At 40.1% G+C, this 17091-nt stretch overlaps 1 protein-coding gene across 5 annotated transcripts in view; it reads left to right on the top strand.

The window, feature by feature from the left end:
- strn3 (striatin, calmodulin binding protein 3) overlaps window positions 1–17091 on the top strand; it is a 196807-nt gene that overhangs the window by 135338 nt on the left and 44378 nt on the right. For all 5 annotated transcript variants that reach the window (XM_043698050.2, XM_043698049.2, XM_087990043.1 and 2 more), the window contains one exon: window positions 14393–14568. In XM_043698050.2, coding sequence (XP_043553985.1) covers window positions 14393–14568 — 176 coding nt within the window. The remainder of the gene's footprint in view (window positions 1–14392; window positions 14569–17091) is intronic.

Below are 17091 nucleotides of genomic sequence, written 5' to 3'. Positions count from 1 at the left end.
GAACAACCTGGATAATTAGTTGCTCCCATAATAACTACTGTATAATTTCCGTATTTTCCTGCAACTGACTTGCACAACTGTTTCCCTCATCCTTCTCATTAGTTGGTAGCCTAATTGTACAATCTAACTGTAACATTTGTATTCCTTCGTCCAAGCTAATAGATTCTGATCTTGAGACCTCTGGTCCATCCTCTGATGCACAGCAGTACCCTCTTTACTCATTGTCCTCCACCTTTCCTCTTTTCCTTCCATTCCTATTTTCCAAATATTTTAAATATCCAGGAATATTTAACATCCAGTCTGCCCTTCTTTGAGAATCTCTGTAAAAATTACAATGTCATAGTTTCTCAAAATAATCTGTGTAACTCACCAAACTTTCTGACCACACAGTGGCATGTCCCCATGTATTAACTTAGATAATTCCAGAATACGAAATACTGTCTCACCCTATGTTTTGTGCATGTTGGTATTCTTTTCTGGTGTTATTTCTTGCTCTTTACACCCCTGCCAGGTTAACTAAACTCCAAGAGCAAAAAAAACCACCCTACAAGAAACTCAATCTGTCCGGCCTGGACAGGTCCCATCTCCCTAAAGCCTATCCTCATGCCCCAGCTATCTAAAGCCCTCCATCTTTAGAGTATTCATCTTTATTTCTCCTTTTGTCTGTTCGGTTTCCCTTCTCCCTTCCCTCTCTTTCTCTCCTCAGCCTGCCCTCTTCCCTTAGCCTTCCAACTCCCTCTCCAACACCCCATTCTTTATTCATTGCAGAAAAAATATATCTTTTCCCCTTCATTGTGCATTCCTATTTACATACCACTTAGTCACCAATGGCATCATGAAATTGACTGGCTGCACTGCTGAGCTACACTATCACTTTCATTGGTATTCAGAACTGAATATTATTTGGAGAGCTAGATGCTTTCAGAGATTCTCTCTTGGTTTTTGACTGCCTTTTAGTCACCCATTCAGTCTTTTCCTATGTACTCTTAAGCTGTGGGATGACCACATCGGTAAATGTTTGTGATATCCACTTCGCGCTCAACCTCATGGATGTGCAGTTGTTGCTCAAGCTCCAGATTTGGTGCTCAAGCAGCTCTGGTGAGTTCCATTGGCTGTATAAATGTTATCCAAGACACAGGAAGCAACCTTGAATTTCCTTATTACTCAGAGCATACAGTGGAAAGATTGAAGCAATCTCTATAAACCTTACTGCTGCCAATAAATCTGACTAACAATTATTAACATTACAAGTGTGAATAAGCCGCCTATAAAGATTTGAGGTAAGATTCGCCAGCTACTCTGTTGTTACTTGTTATCAGTAGTTTATATTTTCCATGTTTAATTAAGGCCGGTTGTTCAGATTCATTCCCTAAGCAGCAATGCTCACTAGCTGATCAACTTATGACTTTCCTGTGACACTGTTCTCACTTTTTCCCCAAACTTAAGGCAGTCCTGACTCTGTCTTGGTGAAGCGAGAAACCATAATCCTTGGGCTGTCTTCATCAGCACTGCAGTCTGTATCTCACCTGCAGATCTGGAAGTATTATTTGCCTGGAAGTATTATTTTAGCATTTCCGACTAAATAATAAAACAGCGAACATTTCAGGAAGCAAGGTGTTTGGAGTATGGCAGAGGTTCTGGGAGATACAACTTGGTGCTGCACTGATGGGAAGGTGGAATTATGATAAAACACAGGCAGTTTCCAGTGTAAATATGTACATAGGAGTTATCATTAAAAACAAGTTGCTGCAATATGTAACAGAGTTGCTGCTGGCAATATTGAAGTTTCAAGTATTATCTTCAAACATTTAAGCTTTTTCTCCTCTGGCTTGTTTATGGTGAATCCTCTTCTCATCTTGTCTTTGTTCCTCAGAGAACCCTCCTCTAACCTCAACTGCCTGTATTTATCTCTGTTCGTTCAAAATAGATTCCTCACCACATCCCCGTACTCTTATCTCTTTCATGAATCTTTGGTTTAATAAAAAGCTTGAGAATGTTCGAGATATTTATTGATGTAACCCTGTTGTCTTCAGATTTTCCTCTGTAATTATCTTGGTTACTGACCCTACTCCCTTCTGTCGTCCTTCCTCTCTGAAGCCCAATACAGCATATTGGACTGAGAAAATACCTTAAGTAAGGCAGAGATACATTGCAGATGTAAAGGTTTGGAATGAGCTAAACCAAGAGTTAATACAGGTCACTGAGATAAGACATCAAGAGCAGGAGTTGGGTGCTTCCGAAGGAAGGTTTTGCGGATCAATGTAGGGAAAGTAGTGGGATCTACAATACTACAGCACAGGCAGAGAATAAAAGCTGATAGTAATGGATAGGATGACCAAAATACAGGAACAAAAAAAATAGAAAAGAATTAAAATATCAAGCAAAAGCAGTATGCACTTTAGGCTAGGAATGAAATTTAAATTGGACTTGAACAGGTTCAAGGGAACACAGGTTCAGGGTTTGGGGGTGCGGGGGGTGGTGGGGAATTTAAAAGAGATGTGCGAGACAAGTTCTTCCACAAAGGGTGGTGAATACCTGGAAAGCATTGACAGAGATGGTGGAAGCAGACACAATAGCAGCATTCAATGCGCACCTGGACACACATGAATAGGAATGGAATAGAGGGATATGGATCCTCTAAGTGAATGCAGTTTTAGTATGAAAGGGTAAAATGTATTGCCGCAGGCTAGAAGGGCCTGTTTCTGTACTGTATTGTTTTTTGTTCTTTGAAGTGAGATAAACCATGTATTATCTGGAATGTCAATAAGCAAGACACTTAAAATAAAAATTAAATATGCAAAAACAATTTAACCTAGGTTAGGTAAACTTAAATTATCATGTTAAAAGTAAAGTTTCCTCATTCAGCAGATTGAGTAGTACAAAGGATGTGCATAGCACCATTGATACGACAGCCAGGTATCCTAGAAAACTGAGTTCCATTTGAGCGCCATCTACCAGTAATACAGGGAATTGTCATTATTGCCACAGTTTCAATGTAATGTGCAAGCTGTTATACTAATCTTACCATTCCATTGATGGCACCTGGTGTCACTTGAAGGAAACCAGTGCATGTACTTTATTTTAATTATTGCTGCTCCTCTCTAGCTGCCAGTTATATCTGCTGCACTTTCAGTTTTGATTCTTTCTCATTTATTCATGTGTCAAAGGACAAGCCAACATTTACTGCCATCTTTAATTGCCCTGAAGATCATTAAGTAGTGAGCAACAGCCTTGAACTGCTGCAGTCCATGTGGTACGGTTGGAGTGGGAATTCCAGAATAGTTCAGGAATGAAAATATAGTTCCAAGTAAGGGTGATCTGTGGCTTGGAGGGAATGGACAGATGGTGGTGCTTCTCATATGTCTGTGCCCTTGTCCTTCTAGGAGTAGAGGTCACAGATTTGGAAGGTACTATTGAAGGATATTTGATGATTTTCCGCAATGTATCTTTAGATAGTACACAGAACTGATAAGGTGTTCAGTGGTGGATAGATGGGATATTCAGGGTGGTGGGTGGGGTGCCAATCAAGTGGGCTATTTTACTTTGAATTTTTTTGAGTTTTTTTAAGTGCTTTTGTTGGAATTGCGAGGATCCATGCATGTGAGGAGTATGCCTAATAGTCCTGAATTTGTTCCCTGCAGATAGTGAACAGACTTTATGGAGTCAGGAGGTGCAGAATTCACGGTTTCTGATCTCTTCTTGTAGCCACAGCTACACTCAATACACACAAAGGTGGTGAGAAAATGTATTCCAGAGAAGGCCACAAGACACTGAGGGGGAGCAACTTTTAGCCTTTCAACAACTGACTCCTCAGTGAACTCTGAATCAGGAAGCCTTAACATCACTGAGGGAAAGTCTCCACATTAAGACTGCAGAGGTTCAGGCATTACTAAATTGAAAAAATGTAGAGGCTGCTATTGTAATTGACACTCGGTTAACAGTTTTATTTAATAAAAGTTTGCATGTATGTTATTACACCTTTAAGAGTTATTACATACATGAATTACTTGAGAGGTTGTGTGAGCCAAATATAAGATTATTTAGCTGTGACCTCACCAGGCCCCAGAAAGTACAAGGTGATGCTCTTTTATGTAGAAGTGTGTGTTAATTTTTACTTCTTGTGCCAGTTCAAATATTGTGATATGAAGAATTCCTTTTTCTTATTCAAGTTGGGCTGTAGAAACCAGCACTTGCTGGGCGTTGTAGCATTCGGGCAGATACTTAAAAAGACTTGCTGCATTTGGCAGTTTCAATATATTAGATACAGTTAGTTCTTCTATAATGTGATGGTTGCCTTTTTGTGCAACCCTGCATTATGGAAAAATTGCACTTTAGAAACAGCGCTTAGTGTTGCTGCTGTAATCGCGTTACAGCCAACACGTTTTAAAATTTCAAGCTTTACAAACTGTGTTCCCCATTGGTCAGTCGTGTTACAATGAGTTCATGTTAATGAAACGCTTGTTATAGCAAAACAACCTGTACATTCACTACTGCCAAGGAACAAGGTTGGGTATTGTTGAATGGTGTTCAGTAGGTAACAACTGAAAACAGTTCAGAAGTCAGTTTCCACAGAATAGTTAATTAAAGTTAAAGACAGACAGATGGAAATACATTAGTTGAAAAGAACAATATATTGTGACAGCTGAAAAGGCAATTGAACTACCCTAACTCTAAGCCTGTGTAATTGAGGACTATTTGAAAGTCCAGAATGATTGTATGATTTTGTGCTCAAAAGTTTTTCTAGGTGTTTCTCAGTGTCGGAGTTAGGACTTCTGTAAGATCTTGGGAGCTGTGGATCCTCAGAAGATATGTACCACTCATAAATCTGTGTAATGTAAGCAATGTTTGCTTTGTACGATTGAACCACATTAGAACTGGGAAATAAGTCCAGAGCATTACCAGCTTAATGAAGCTTGTAGTTTGTTTAAAAAAAAAGGCTAGGTTTGCGCCTGCGTACAAGTGCTAGAGTGAAGTTTTCCAGGAAAAGATGAACTACTAGAGCGTGAACAAATGTTTGAGGCAATCTGAGATAGTGACTTTTGGGGCAGTTTCAAGGCGCAGATTGTCGAAAGTGACCAATTTCTTGGGAAATTTTAATAAGATTTGGTCACATTGTCACTGAGGTCTGAGAGGATTGTTGAGAAATGCTAGTCATCTGTCTTGATCAAAGTAATGCAAATTCAAAATTGAGTTGAAGAAAGATTTGGCAATGAGCGATTGAGACCGACAATGCAAACCTTGTTTGAGTTTGAAATGGGAGAAAGTGAGGACTGCAGATGCTGGAGATCAGAGCTGAAAAATGTGTTGCTGGAAAAGCACAGCAGGTCAGGCAGCATCAAAGGAGCAGGAGAATCGACGTTTCGGGCATAAGCACTTCTTCAGGAATCTGTTTGAAATGAGTTTGAAATGGGCGAGCAAAAGTGCCACTTAGGCAGATTAGGCAAAAGTGCCACTTAGGCTGTCTGTTGAAGAGTTGAAGTTGTCAATTGCAAATGCCTCTATTCTGAATAACATCAGGAGATGTCATCTTTCAGATGAGATGTTAAACAGAGATTCCCATCTGCCATCATAGGTGCATTCAAAAACATCCCACCCCATTATGTGAAGAAGAGCTTGAAAATTTTTCTGATGTCTTAACAATCTTCATCTTGACCATGCAGTGAAACGACAACCCAAACTTACTGTGCACTAAATTGAGCTTGTCCCTTTGAGATCCCTCATGAACAGCTGTGCAAAAATATCTAAAAGCATTACACGTTACACTATAAAATGATTAATGTGTTTGGACTGTAATCGGTGGAATGCATTGTCTATCAGAAGTCTCACCACTGGTGGCAACTTAAATCTAATTGATTTATCCAATTCCTCATGTGTCAAATGATGTATTTTATGGATATAAATATTAGAGTATTATTTGAAATGTAGACTAAAAAAACAGCAACTAGATTTTTTTAATAAACAACTAACCTAAGCCATGTGACTTCCAAGAAGTCTCATTTGAAAAAAAAAGTCCTTTTTGATGCGAGTACTTTTAAAAGCTTAATTAATGAAGTGTACTTCTAACAGAGGGTTAGATGGTTTTGACTGCACCCCCTGGATAAATATCATTGGAAGAAATTATTTGGCTTAATATTTTATTGTTAATTGTGGGGCCTAGCTGTGCACAATTTAACTGCTGTGTTTGTCTACATCACAACAGTGAAAAATAATTGATGTACTTATTTGCCTGTAAAGGGCTTTGGGATGTTTTGAGTTTAAGAGAAATGCTATATATATGCAAGTTCTTTGATTTTGAGACAAGCAGTAATGTCAACAATGAGGACCTTGACTATTTTGACATCATTTTCAGCTGCTCTTTATATATCAAATGATACACATTTATTAAAGTATTCCTCTTGCACTGTTGCTTTCTCGTGCTTGCACTCTCTCGCACTTTCCTCCTAACATCCAGTGTGCTCTGCATCCTTAAAAATCTGTTTTTTGAACATTGTCATTTTTCTGGAATAATGTTATTCTAAATTCTACTGGTTTATAAACATTGCTTCACTTTCTTGGTGCTATTAGTTTTAGCATCATCTTGTTTTACACAATCCCAAATCTATTATTCTCTACCCTCTTGTAGATTCTGAAATTATTTGAATCATGTAGCAAATACATGATAGAAATATTGGGCTCGATTGTACACTGTCATGACATGCTCAAGCAAAGGACCTCGCAAAATTTAATGCCTACCTGGGAGCTTCCCACTTCTTTTCAATGCTTCTCCTATTTTATTTGGGCAATGGCGGCATCATGTGGTCCACCAAGCCTTGGGCCTGTTGAAACCGTTAAGCACTAATCCTGCCTCTACCAATGTTACCTGCAACAAGGCCTAGTAGCTTTTACTGAGCAAGCTGGTATAGCTCGGAGGTGGCTGCTCCCCCATTTCGTAGTCTCTGAAACATAACAATTCTCTCTCTTTTCTTCCTTCTCCAGCCTAACTCCCATACCTAAATACCCTTGTTGGGATATGTTGATACCCCAGACTCCTTCAGTTTAGCATTCATTTGCTTCTCTTTGGGAAGTGGCTTCAGTCACAGTAGTGGTTACTACTCAAACCTGGCACCTTCAGGACTACAGAGTTGGTTGTCAATTGATTTGGTGGAATGCTCTTTAATGTAGGACTTCCTCCCCAGAAATAGGTAGAAGTCTCTCCCATAGTCAATTAACATCCAGACAAACATACTGTGGCTGGGGAAGGAATTGGCACTATAAAATCCAGTCAGTCCATACTTTCACTTGTTATTCTCATTAATTTTTTTCTCCAATTTATTCCAGAGAAATAGATAAACAATTATTTTAAAATGTAATGTCCACTTTAACCTGTATTCTTAACATGTTGGCCAACAAAAGGCATTCCTATTATTGCTTTAAATCGGGAATTAAGAGTCTCATGATGTTGATTGTTGGAAAAACTCAGCTGGTTCATTAATGTCCATTAAGTTAGGAAACTGCTGTCCTTGCCTGGTCTGGCCTCCATGTGACTCCAGACCCATGGCAATGTGGTTGGCTCTTGACTACTTTATTGGTAATAAATGCCAGTGATGGCTACATCCTGTGAATGAATTTTAAATTAGTTTCTTCTGGTAAACTTCTCTCCACTACCATTTGGAAGCATCACTCAGGGAAGAAAAGACGCAAGTACTCTGGGTGGGTGACCTCTGTATCTGAGCGGTACGTTATTCAGTAATTAACAAACAATAGGCGTTAACTTTGTGCTGCTGCTTCAGAAAATTCCAGCTCCTGCAAAGGGTGTTAAACATTCTTAAAAAAACAACTTTTCCACTGATTGGATAACTAACACCCCTTCAGGAAATTGCAACAAACTGGGCCTGTGTCACATGGTCCAGGAATTACTTCGACGGTGTAACTGATCTGAGCTCATTTTCTCAATTCTCTCTGTCCATATTAGCATTTGGAGTAAAACCACGTAGGTACTGTGCAAACAGTATAAACATTGAGGACTTCCTCCATTGTGTAATACGAGATAGTCTAAGCACTGATCCTGTATTGAGCATACTTGAAACATGCTAGGTCAACAACGTCAACTTTATATCACCATAACCTGTAATGTCATAACTCAGTATAGTTTTCATTTCCTCATGCCCATCAATTTAGATTTCTTGGGGTGCACAGCAAAAGCAACTGACGTGATTTTGAAACCAGTTCCAAGAACCTGGTGAAACCATGACATAATATATATTGAATGTCAAAAGCAGCCTGCTACAGACCAAGCTAGGCATTCCTACAATCAAGAATCAGGGCAAACTTCTGCAGCACAACACTATCCTTTATGAAATTGAGTTGGCTAATTTGTTTAATTCATTCATTCATGGCACTTACATTTTATTATCATTTATTATATATCCATACTTGCCATGAAAAAGTGATAGTGAGTCATTTTCTTAATCATCACAAGGACTGCAACAGAAGCTCCACCCGTAGTGCTATCAGGTAGTGTGTTCCAGAATTATGACAAAGATCATGAAGGAACAATGATACCTTTCAAAGTCACAATTTTTGATGACTTTGAGAAGATCTTGTAGATGATGGCATCCCCACGAGCTTGTTATCCTTGCACTACAAGGTGATAGGTGAAAGTTTGAGAGAGGTTGTCAAAATAAATCATTGTGAAAGTGCACCTTATAGATAGTATGTGCTGAAACCATAATGTCTGGTCGCTGATTGCGGGCTTCTTTGTCCTCTTGACAACCTTACTGTGCGTCTTGTAGATAGGGGTGGGGGAGAGCGCAAGTTTCAGAGTCTGGAAGTGAATCTCACACCGCCGCATGTCCAGGTCCAGCTCTTATAACTACTGTTTCATGTGACAGGGCTAGTTAAACTTCTTTAGAATGATGACTGAAAGGATGTTGATGATTGGGAATTCAGCAATAGTAATGCCATTGAATATCAGGGGGAGATGATAAAATTCTCTGGATGGAGATCATCATTGTCACTTACGTAGCATAATTGACACTTGTCACTTATCAGCGCAAGCCTGGATATTTGGGCAGGTCTTGCTGCATATAGTCACAAACTGCTTCATTATCCAAAGAGTTGTGTTCAAAACTGAACAAAGGTGTGTCCATCATCAAGCAATTCCCACTTATTACAATGGTGGGAAGGTCAGTGATGATGCAGCTGAAGGTGGTTGTACTTTGAACACCATTCTGAAAAATCCAGCAGCAATATCCTTGGTTTGAGATGATTGGTCTCCAACAACTGCAACTAACTTCCTTTGTATGAGGTATAACTTTAGCCAGTGGAGTTTTACGCTGAATCCCTGTTGACCTGTTTTGTTGAGGCTCTTTGCTGTTGCTGTCTTGATGTCATGGGTGGTTAGTTTCACTTCACTAATTGAATTGATAACAGGAATGCTCCCATTCTCAATCATGATTGAGTCCAGTACATGAGTGTCACAGACCAGGCTGAAGCCATTGACGTATGACAGCAGAGTGTGATGAAGTCTAATGAGTTGACCCCTCAAAAGTCAAATCCGCACTTGGCTGAGTTTTATATCAACGCACCTGAGTGTAAGTGATTTAGCAAGATTGGGAGACTCCATGATGAATCATACATGGCACATAAAATGGTTTTGTTTGTTTAGATGCCAGTCATTGCAGCTGTAATTGTGTGTAATAAAATAATTTTTATTTAGTACATTTATACTTCACGGAAGTATTATGAAACAAAATGTTACCAAGCCACGTGGAAAATTTAGTCACATGATTAAGAGTTTGGTTTTCAGAATTGACTTAAAGAAATAAAGATCAATAGGTTGTGGAGAGGCATCAGAAAGTATTTTGGATCCAGCCAACTAGAGGAACAGCCACCAGTGTTGTAGTGATTAAAAGCAAAGATACTCAAAGGGCAAGAATTAGATGGATACTGATGTTTGAGTGTTGTGAGGGTAAAGATGATTAGAGATAGTAAGGAGTGAGACTTCAGAGGGATTTGAAAACCAGGGATGAGAGTTTTAAAATCAAGAGTTTTCTTAGATCAACATAGGTCAGTGACCATAAGGGGTTAATGTGTGAAATGAATTTAGCGTAAATTAAGACATGTGCAGCAGAGTTTTGGGTGGCCTTGGGTTCATGAAATATACAAAGTGGGAGACCAACCATATGATAATAATCATGTCTGGAGGTAACTAAGTCATGAATGAAGATTTTAGCCCCAGCTGAAATGGGTGAAGTTATGGAGATGCTCGGAAGCTCATTTCAAGTCAAATAGTAGAAAACAGACTGGTTTCGTTTTGGATTAACACCAGAGAGAGAGGTAGACAGGGAATGGAGTATGGAGTTTGGAGTTGGGACCAAACATATTTTCTCTCACCACCATTTAATTAGAGGAAATTTTATGTTGTCAGTTGTATCATCCCACTTGTTAATCGATGCTAATTCCCCTAGTCCTCCTGTATCCACAATTGTCGCAAAAATTAATGGTTTAATCAAAATATGTTAAGTCCCCAGTTTGCCTGTTTGATGGAATCAGGTTAATAGAAAATACTGACCAGGTTCCATATTTAACAAGAACTATTGTTTATTACAAATAAGTAAGTCCTAGCCATGGGGGAACAAAATTTAACAAAACATAACTTTACTAATTAAAACTCACTGCCTCGCTCTCTTTTCAACCCCTACAAACACTCACACAGATACAGACCGATGAAAAATCATTGGTTTTGTGGGTGGAAGAAAAAATAATAGAAGCACAGTTTAGTTGTACCAGTCCACAGGCTTTGAAATGGTGTTCCTTTTGCTTCCCAAGACCTTTGCTTCATTTTTTTTGCAAGAGGCAAAAAGACAATTAGTACTCTAATTACAATGTATTTTTGTTTCTAGTGAAAGGCAACCACTTAAAGCAATTTGTGGGAGAAAAATGACTATTTCTTCAGACATCAGGTGTTTTATTACAGAGCAAGAGATACACAGAACTTGTTTTTTAAGCAATGTAGATGTTTCTGCCTATCTGTTTTAAGTACCCAAGCTATTCACCTACCTGGGAGTCAATCAGAGAGTTGCATCAGGCAGAATACCTCTGATGTCCATAACATAATCCTTAATTACATAACGTCAAAAATCAGATGACACCATGTGATCGTCCATGGGATTGTTTGACAACACTAGCTTTTAGAGCACTGCTCCTTTATCATGTGCTAGACCTTGTCCAACATCATAATTACACAGACCAACCTGCGATCTGTTGCTGATTGAATTACGCACACGCACCCATCTCACCTGCTACCTGCCCTATTGCTTGAAAGCAACAGCGTAAACACAAGTTTCTAAGCTTCAGTAACTTGTTTCAAATGTGTAGTAGTTCCTTCCCAGTCATTTGTTTTTAAAAATGTCTTTTTCACATGTTTGGTCTAAACAAAAACACAGAAAATAATAAGTTGTGTACACCTTTGGAAACTAATCATGTTGTAAAGGGACCGAATGAAGACGAGAACTGGACTGCTAATAGAGCCTTGGGTTACCAGGAGTAGCAATGCAGGAGCAGAAGGAAAAATAATTTCAAGGTTTAAACAGAGTTCTGGGGAAGATGAGCACAGACTTGTGAAACAACAACGATTCAGAAGAAGAGATTTATACTGGAAGTTGGGACAGTAATTTCCTAGGACATTTGGGTTTTCTGAAGGTGAGGATTGACAGAAGTAAACGAAATTCTGGATTAGTGGTGCTGGAAGAGCACAGCAATTCAGGCAGCATCCGAGAACAGGCAAAATCGACGTTTCGGGCAAAAGCCCTTCATCAGGAATAAAGGCAGAGAGCCTGAAGCGTGGAGAGATAAGCTAGAGGAGGGTGGGGGTGGGGAGAGAGTAGCATAGAGTACAATAGGTCAGTGGGGGAGGAGATGAAGGTGATAGGTCAGGGAGGAGAGGGTGGAGTGGATAGGTGGAAAAGGAGCTGGGCAGGTCGAACAAGTCCGGACAAGACAAGGGGACAGTGTTGAGTTGGAGGTTAGAAACTAGGATGAGGTGGGGATAGGGGAAATGAGGAAGCTGACTTCAACAGCTTCCTCATTTCCCCTCCCCCCACCTCATCCTAGTTTCTAACCTCCAACTCAACACTGTCCCCTTGTCTTGTCCGGACTTGTTCGACCTGCCCAGCTCCTTTTCCACCTATCCACTCCACCCTCTCCTCCCTGACCTATCACCTTCCTCTCCTCCCCCACTGACCCATTGTACTCTATGCTACTCTCTCCCCACCCCCACCCTCCTCTAGCTTATCTCTCCACGCTTCAGGCTCTCTGCCTTTATTCCTGATGAAGGGCTTTTGCCCGAAACGTCGATTTTGCCTGTCCTCGGATTTTGCCTGTCCTCGGATGCTGCCTGAATTGCTGTGCTCTTCCAGCACCACTAATCCAGAATCTGGTTTCCAGCATCTGCAGTCATTGTTTTTACCTAGAAGTAAACGAAAGGCAGCACCTGTAGAGAGAGAGAACCATAAAAAATATCATCTGTTGTAACAATGGGACCAGCAGGGCTAGTTTGTGCAATAGATTAGAGAGTGCAGGAGCTGGATCCCATGAACAAGGTGACCTGGAGGAAGGGAGGGAGAGAAAGACCAGAAAAATAACCAGGCTGGCAAGAGAGGATACTTGAAAGGAACTCGGCCAGATAGATTAGCAAAAGAAGGAGACTTGGCAAAAGTACTTGATTGTATAGTCTTGACCTCTGGTGAAGAAGTCTGTGAGCTCCTCGCAATGCATATTTCGGGCGAGGGTGCTGAACTTATCCAAACATGGAATTTGAAACTGGAGTAGCCATTCAGTCCCTCGATCCTATTTTGCAGGCATAGATGATAGAGAACAGTTTAAGATTATGTTTTGTAGTAAAGCCCCTATTAGTTTTACATTTCAAATATGTGACTGACAGTTTGATTACAGCCTATCAATTTGAATGTGAACTAGCTGCGTCCCTATTATAATGCAGTTAATACACAGACATCCGTCTTGCAATGTGGTAAATTTTCTCAGTATCTCCTCCACAAATGAAAAGGCAAATTCAACCTCATTAGTCCATGTAATTGTCATCAAAATGATGGAAAGTATAACAATAGCCTGTTCACTGACAGTAACCTTTAGTTCTACCAAGCCCAATCAGCTCTTGAACTTTTTGCAGCCTTGGCCCACACAGGGACAAAAGTCCTGAACTTAAGAGAGAAAGTAAAGGTGGTTATCCTTGATATCATGGCAGCATTTGAATGAGTGTGGCCATCAAGAAGCCCTATCCAAGTTGAAGACAGTGGCAATCAGGGGGAAACTTTCTAGGAGACAGACCTAGCACAAAGGTGGATGTATATGGTTGGGTGAAGATCAATGTTCTTAGTTCCCGGACATGGCTGCAGACATTCCTTATGTATGGTCAGAGACAGGGATATTTAATGATTACACAGCGTTTGGCATTACTCATGGCATCTCAGATACTGAAGCTATTCAAATACAGTGAACCCTGGAAACATCCAGGCTTGGTGCAGTGAATGGTAAGTAACATTCACACCACACAAGTATGAGGCAGTCATTCTCTTGAGCAAGAGAGAATTTATCTATTGCCTCTTGACATCTAATGTTATTAGCATCGCTGAATTCCCTATTATTAACTTCATCAGGTTCACTGTTGACTAGGAACCGGAATGAACTGAGCTAGTCATTAAAATACTGTGGCTCCAAGAGCAGGAGAAAGACTAGGAATTCGGAGGCAAATAACTCACCTACTGACTCTCCTAGCCTATCTACTATTTATAAGGCATAAGTCAAAAGTGTGATGAAATATTGTCCACTTGTTAAATAATTGCAACTTCAACAACACATGAGGCTAGACCCCATCCAAGATAAAAGTGTCTTTTTGATTTTCACTCCATTTGACACTTTCAATATTCGTTCCTTTTGACTATTTGTGCATTGGCAGCAGTCTATACCACCTATAATTTGCACTACAACTACATCGATGGTCCCTTCACGGTCACGGGAGGGACATAATCCTTATCAGCACTGTGGGTGTCCGTTCACCACATGGACTGTAGCAGTACAAGAAAACAGCTCACCGCCACATGCTGTAGGGCAATTCGAGCCGGGCAATAAATATTAGCCTAAACAGCAATGCCTGCATTCTTGAATGAACAAAATCCACAGTAGAGATCATATTGTGGTCTTCCCTACTCTTTTTAAATATAGTATACAGCATCATTCTACAGTTCTCATCACTAGTGGAAAATATCATAGTCAGTGTGCTTTGTGTGGAAGCAGGGATAATTTGTGAAGATTGTTTCCTTTTTCCAATATTACGTGTTGATTCTGGGTATGGTACAGCTACGTAATATATTTTTAACCATATGTTCATTTTCAGTTACCTGCTAATAAGGATGCATATAGGAAGACATGGAATCCCAAGTACACACTACGGAGTCACTTTGATGGAGTCCGTGCATTAGTTTTTCATCCCGTAGAGCCTGTGCTGGTTACAGCCTCTGAAGACCACACCCTTAAGCTTTGGAATCTCCAGAAAACTGTCCCTGCCAAAAAGTATGTTTTTTTTTAAAGTTGCTTTTATACCGTTGCATTTATGACAGGGTCGAAATTAATTAGTGCACAAGTTCCAGGTCCAATTATATGCCACAAAGAAAAGCAGCATGATTTTCTGTACTGGACTTACATTCTGTATTTGCACAACACCATATTGGTATTTGGTGCTTGATATCCATCCCTGATGGTTGCCTGAAACAAGACACAGGCATCAGTTAACTGTGCTAATAAGGGTACAGTGTGTGCACCAGGACCCTTTAATGAAATTAATGCCTTGGCATGCTTAAAACATGCGTTTATTAACTTGCCCATCAATTTTAAGAGGAAGCAACTTGCACTGGAACAATTTTTTTTTACATTTTCACCTCTATTTAGTTAAGTGACTGGGTAGCCTGTTCTTTTAGCTTTGCTGTGCTCTTTAAGACCAGGTTTCTGAGAAGCATTTGTCTGTGAGAGACTTGCAGTGTGAATATATGGAGAGCAAGAACTTATTCAGAGGATTTGTTTGTTAATTGATGAATGTGAAAATGCTACAGGGCTTTCCACTTAAGGCTGCTGTATCAGGGGAAGGAGCAGAGCAGTAGCAAAAGATCCACACTAACTGCAGGAAGATGGCAAAGGAAACTTCAAGAACCAAATATCATAACGGAACCTGAGGAGTAATGTGCAAAGTTATTGGGAGACAAGTTCTTGCCTGTGCTGCCAAAGTGGGAATTGGAGCTTAATGAAGGTCCATATGATTCTAAACTTGTATTATTGTGAGTCCTTTTAAACTGCTTCGCATGACATTACCCATTTGCTGTACACTCTGTCCTGCAGGTGAGCGATGTGCTGTTTGTGATTTTCAGCAGCCCATTACCATCTTAATGACAAGCAGAAGTAAGGCATTAGGATTTGCTTGCATTCCTAATTTCCATAGGTGTTGAATATCCTGTATATAGGTTTCTGTGCTTTCCATCATGTGTCAGCAATGTTTCAACATGGACTTGGCATTTGCTAAAAGTTTAATTTGTGTCAACAGGCAGTGCCTCTTGTAAATCTGACATTTTTATGATGTAGTCATGATGATTTTAAGAATCTCAATCCTCAATAATGCTCTGTTCCATCCATTTGGCAAGCTATCTTCTGGCGATGGGAGTATTCTCGTCATCAGTGCTGTTAACTACTTTGTAAGAATTCAGGCAAGATTCTAAGCATCAATATAATGAGAAGCATGCAGGAACAAGGATTTTGATTTGAGTGAACCATTATCACCCTAATACAATGGATTGTTGAAACTTTATTGCTGGAACAGCACAGCAGGTCAGGCAGCATCCAGGGAACAGGAGATTCGACGTTTCGGGCACAGGCCCTTCTTCAGGATGCTGCCTGACCTGCTGTGCTGTTCCAGCAATAAAGTTTCAACTTTGATCTCCAGCATCTGCAGACCTCACTTTCTCCCCTAATACAATGGATCCACTGTTTGTCAGCTCGGGTGGGATCCTTCAGTATATTCCCAGCACTTCTCCTTGTTGCACGCTTCTCAATAATGGTTTTCAAATGTCGGACTCAAAAATCTTATTTGGGGTCAGGGGGTCCCTGTCCTCTCAGCAGCAATGGTGTCTGTGGAAAGGAGACAGCCCTGTTCAGAGGTACTGACGGGGTACCCTTGGACCCACTGTATCAGTTGCATTAAACAGTGGAACAAAGATCTCTTCAACGTCGAAAATGTTTTTAACTGTAATTTAACTGACTGGGCCAAAAATGAATGTGGTCCGAGTTGGGTCCTGACTGTGTCCAAGGTGTGGAACAAAAAGCTAACTTGTGGTTGAGGCAGGATCATGATAGGTGGCTCCAGACTTCTCTACATGCCATCTCTTGTCTACATGTTCCACAAGCCACTTATCCTGTGCTTGAGAGGCACCGTCAACTAGACCAGAAGAACAAGGGCTGGTGAATGTGTGGGAATGGAGACTGGTTGGTTGAAAAAAAAGGCTGGAATGTCTGAGGGGGTTTGGGAAGATGAGCTGATTGTATGGAAGAGTGCAGAGCAACTGGGAAAATATGTCTATGGTGATAGGGAATGGAATGAATACTCTGTATGTGGGGATGGGCTTCACTGAGTTATCTGTCACCAGAGAATATGGAGAGCTTAGCAGAAAATTGCATGAATACATAAAGTAACATTTTCACAAAATACTTCAAAAATACAGATTTTCTTTGCATGGAGTATAATTATGTTGATTGTATATGCAAACTTTAAGATTCATGTGCTAAATGTTGCTGTCCTGCTTTATTGCAGTTTTGGTTTTTCTGGCATCTGCATTTTAATTAATTATGAAGTGTTAAAATGGGGTCACACTGAAAAATAATTCAGAGAGCACTATTCCACAATGCCAGCAGTGTTGGGGCTGCCAGTCCAGACTAGTAAGAAAATTCAAAAGAAATTCTCCTGAATTATCTTTCCACTGCCCTTGATTTTCTTACTATTCAAGGGCTTGGTCAAATGCATTTTTTATGTATGTGTGAAATGTAACACCACTA

This window comes from Chiloscyllium plagiosum, unplaced genomic scaffold (assembly GCF_037043375.1).
Source record: "Chiloscyllium plagiosum isolate Xiang-an unplaced genomic scaffold, Cpla_swu_hap1 HiC_scaffold_8, whole genome shotgun sequence".
Classification (NCBI taxonomy): domain Eukaryota; kingdom Metazoa; phylum Chordata; class Chondrichthyes; order Orectolobiformes; family Hemiscylliidae; genus Chiloscyllium; species Chiloscyllium plagiosum.
Note: the sequence above shows the minus strand (reverse complement) of the source record. Positions and strands in the feature narration are given on the sequence as shown.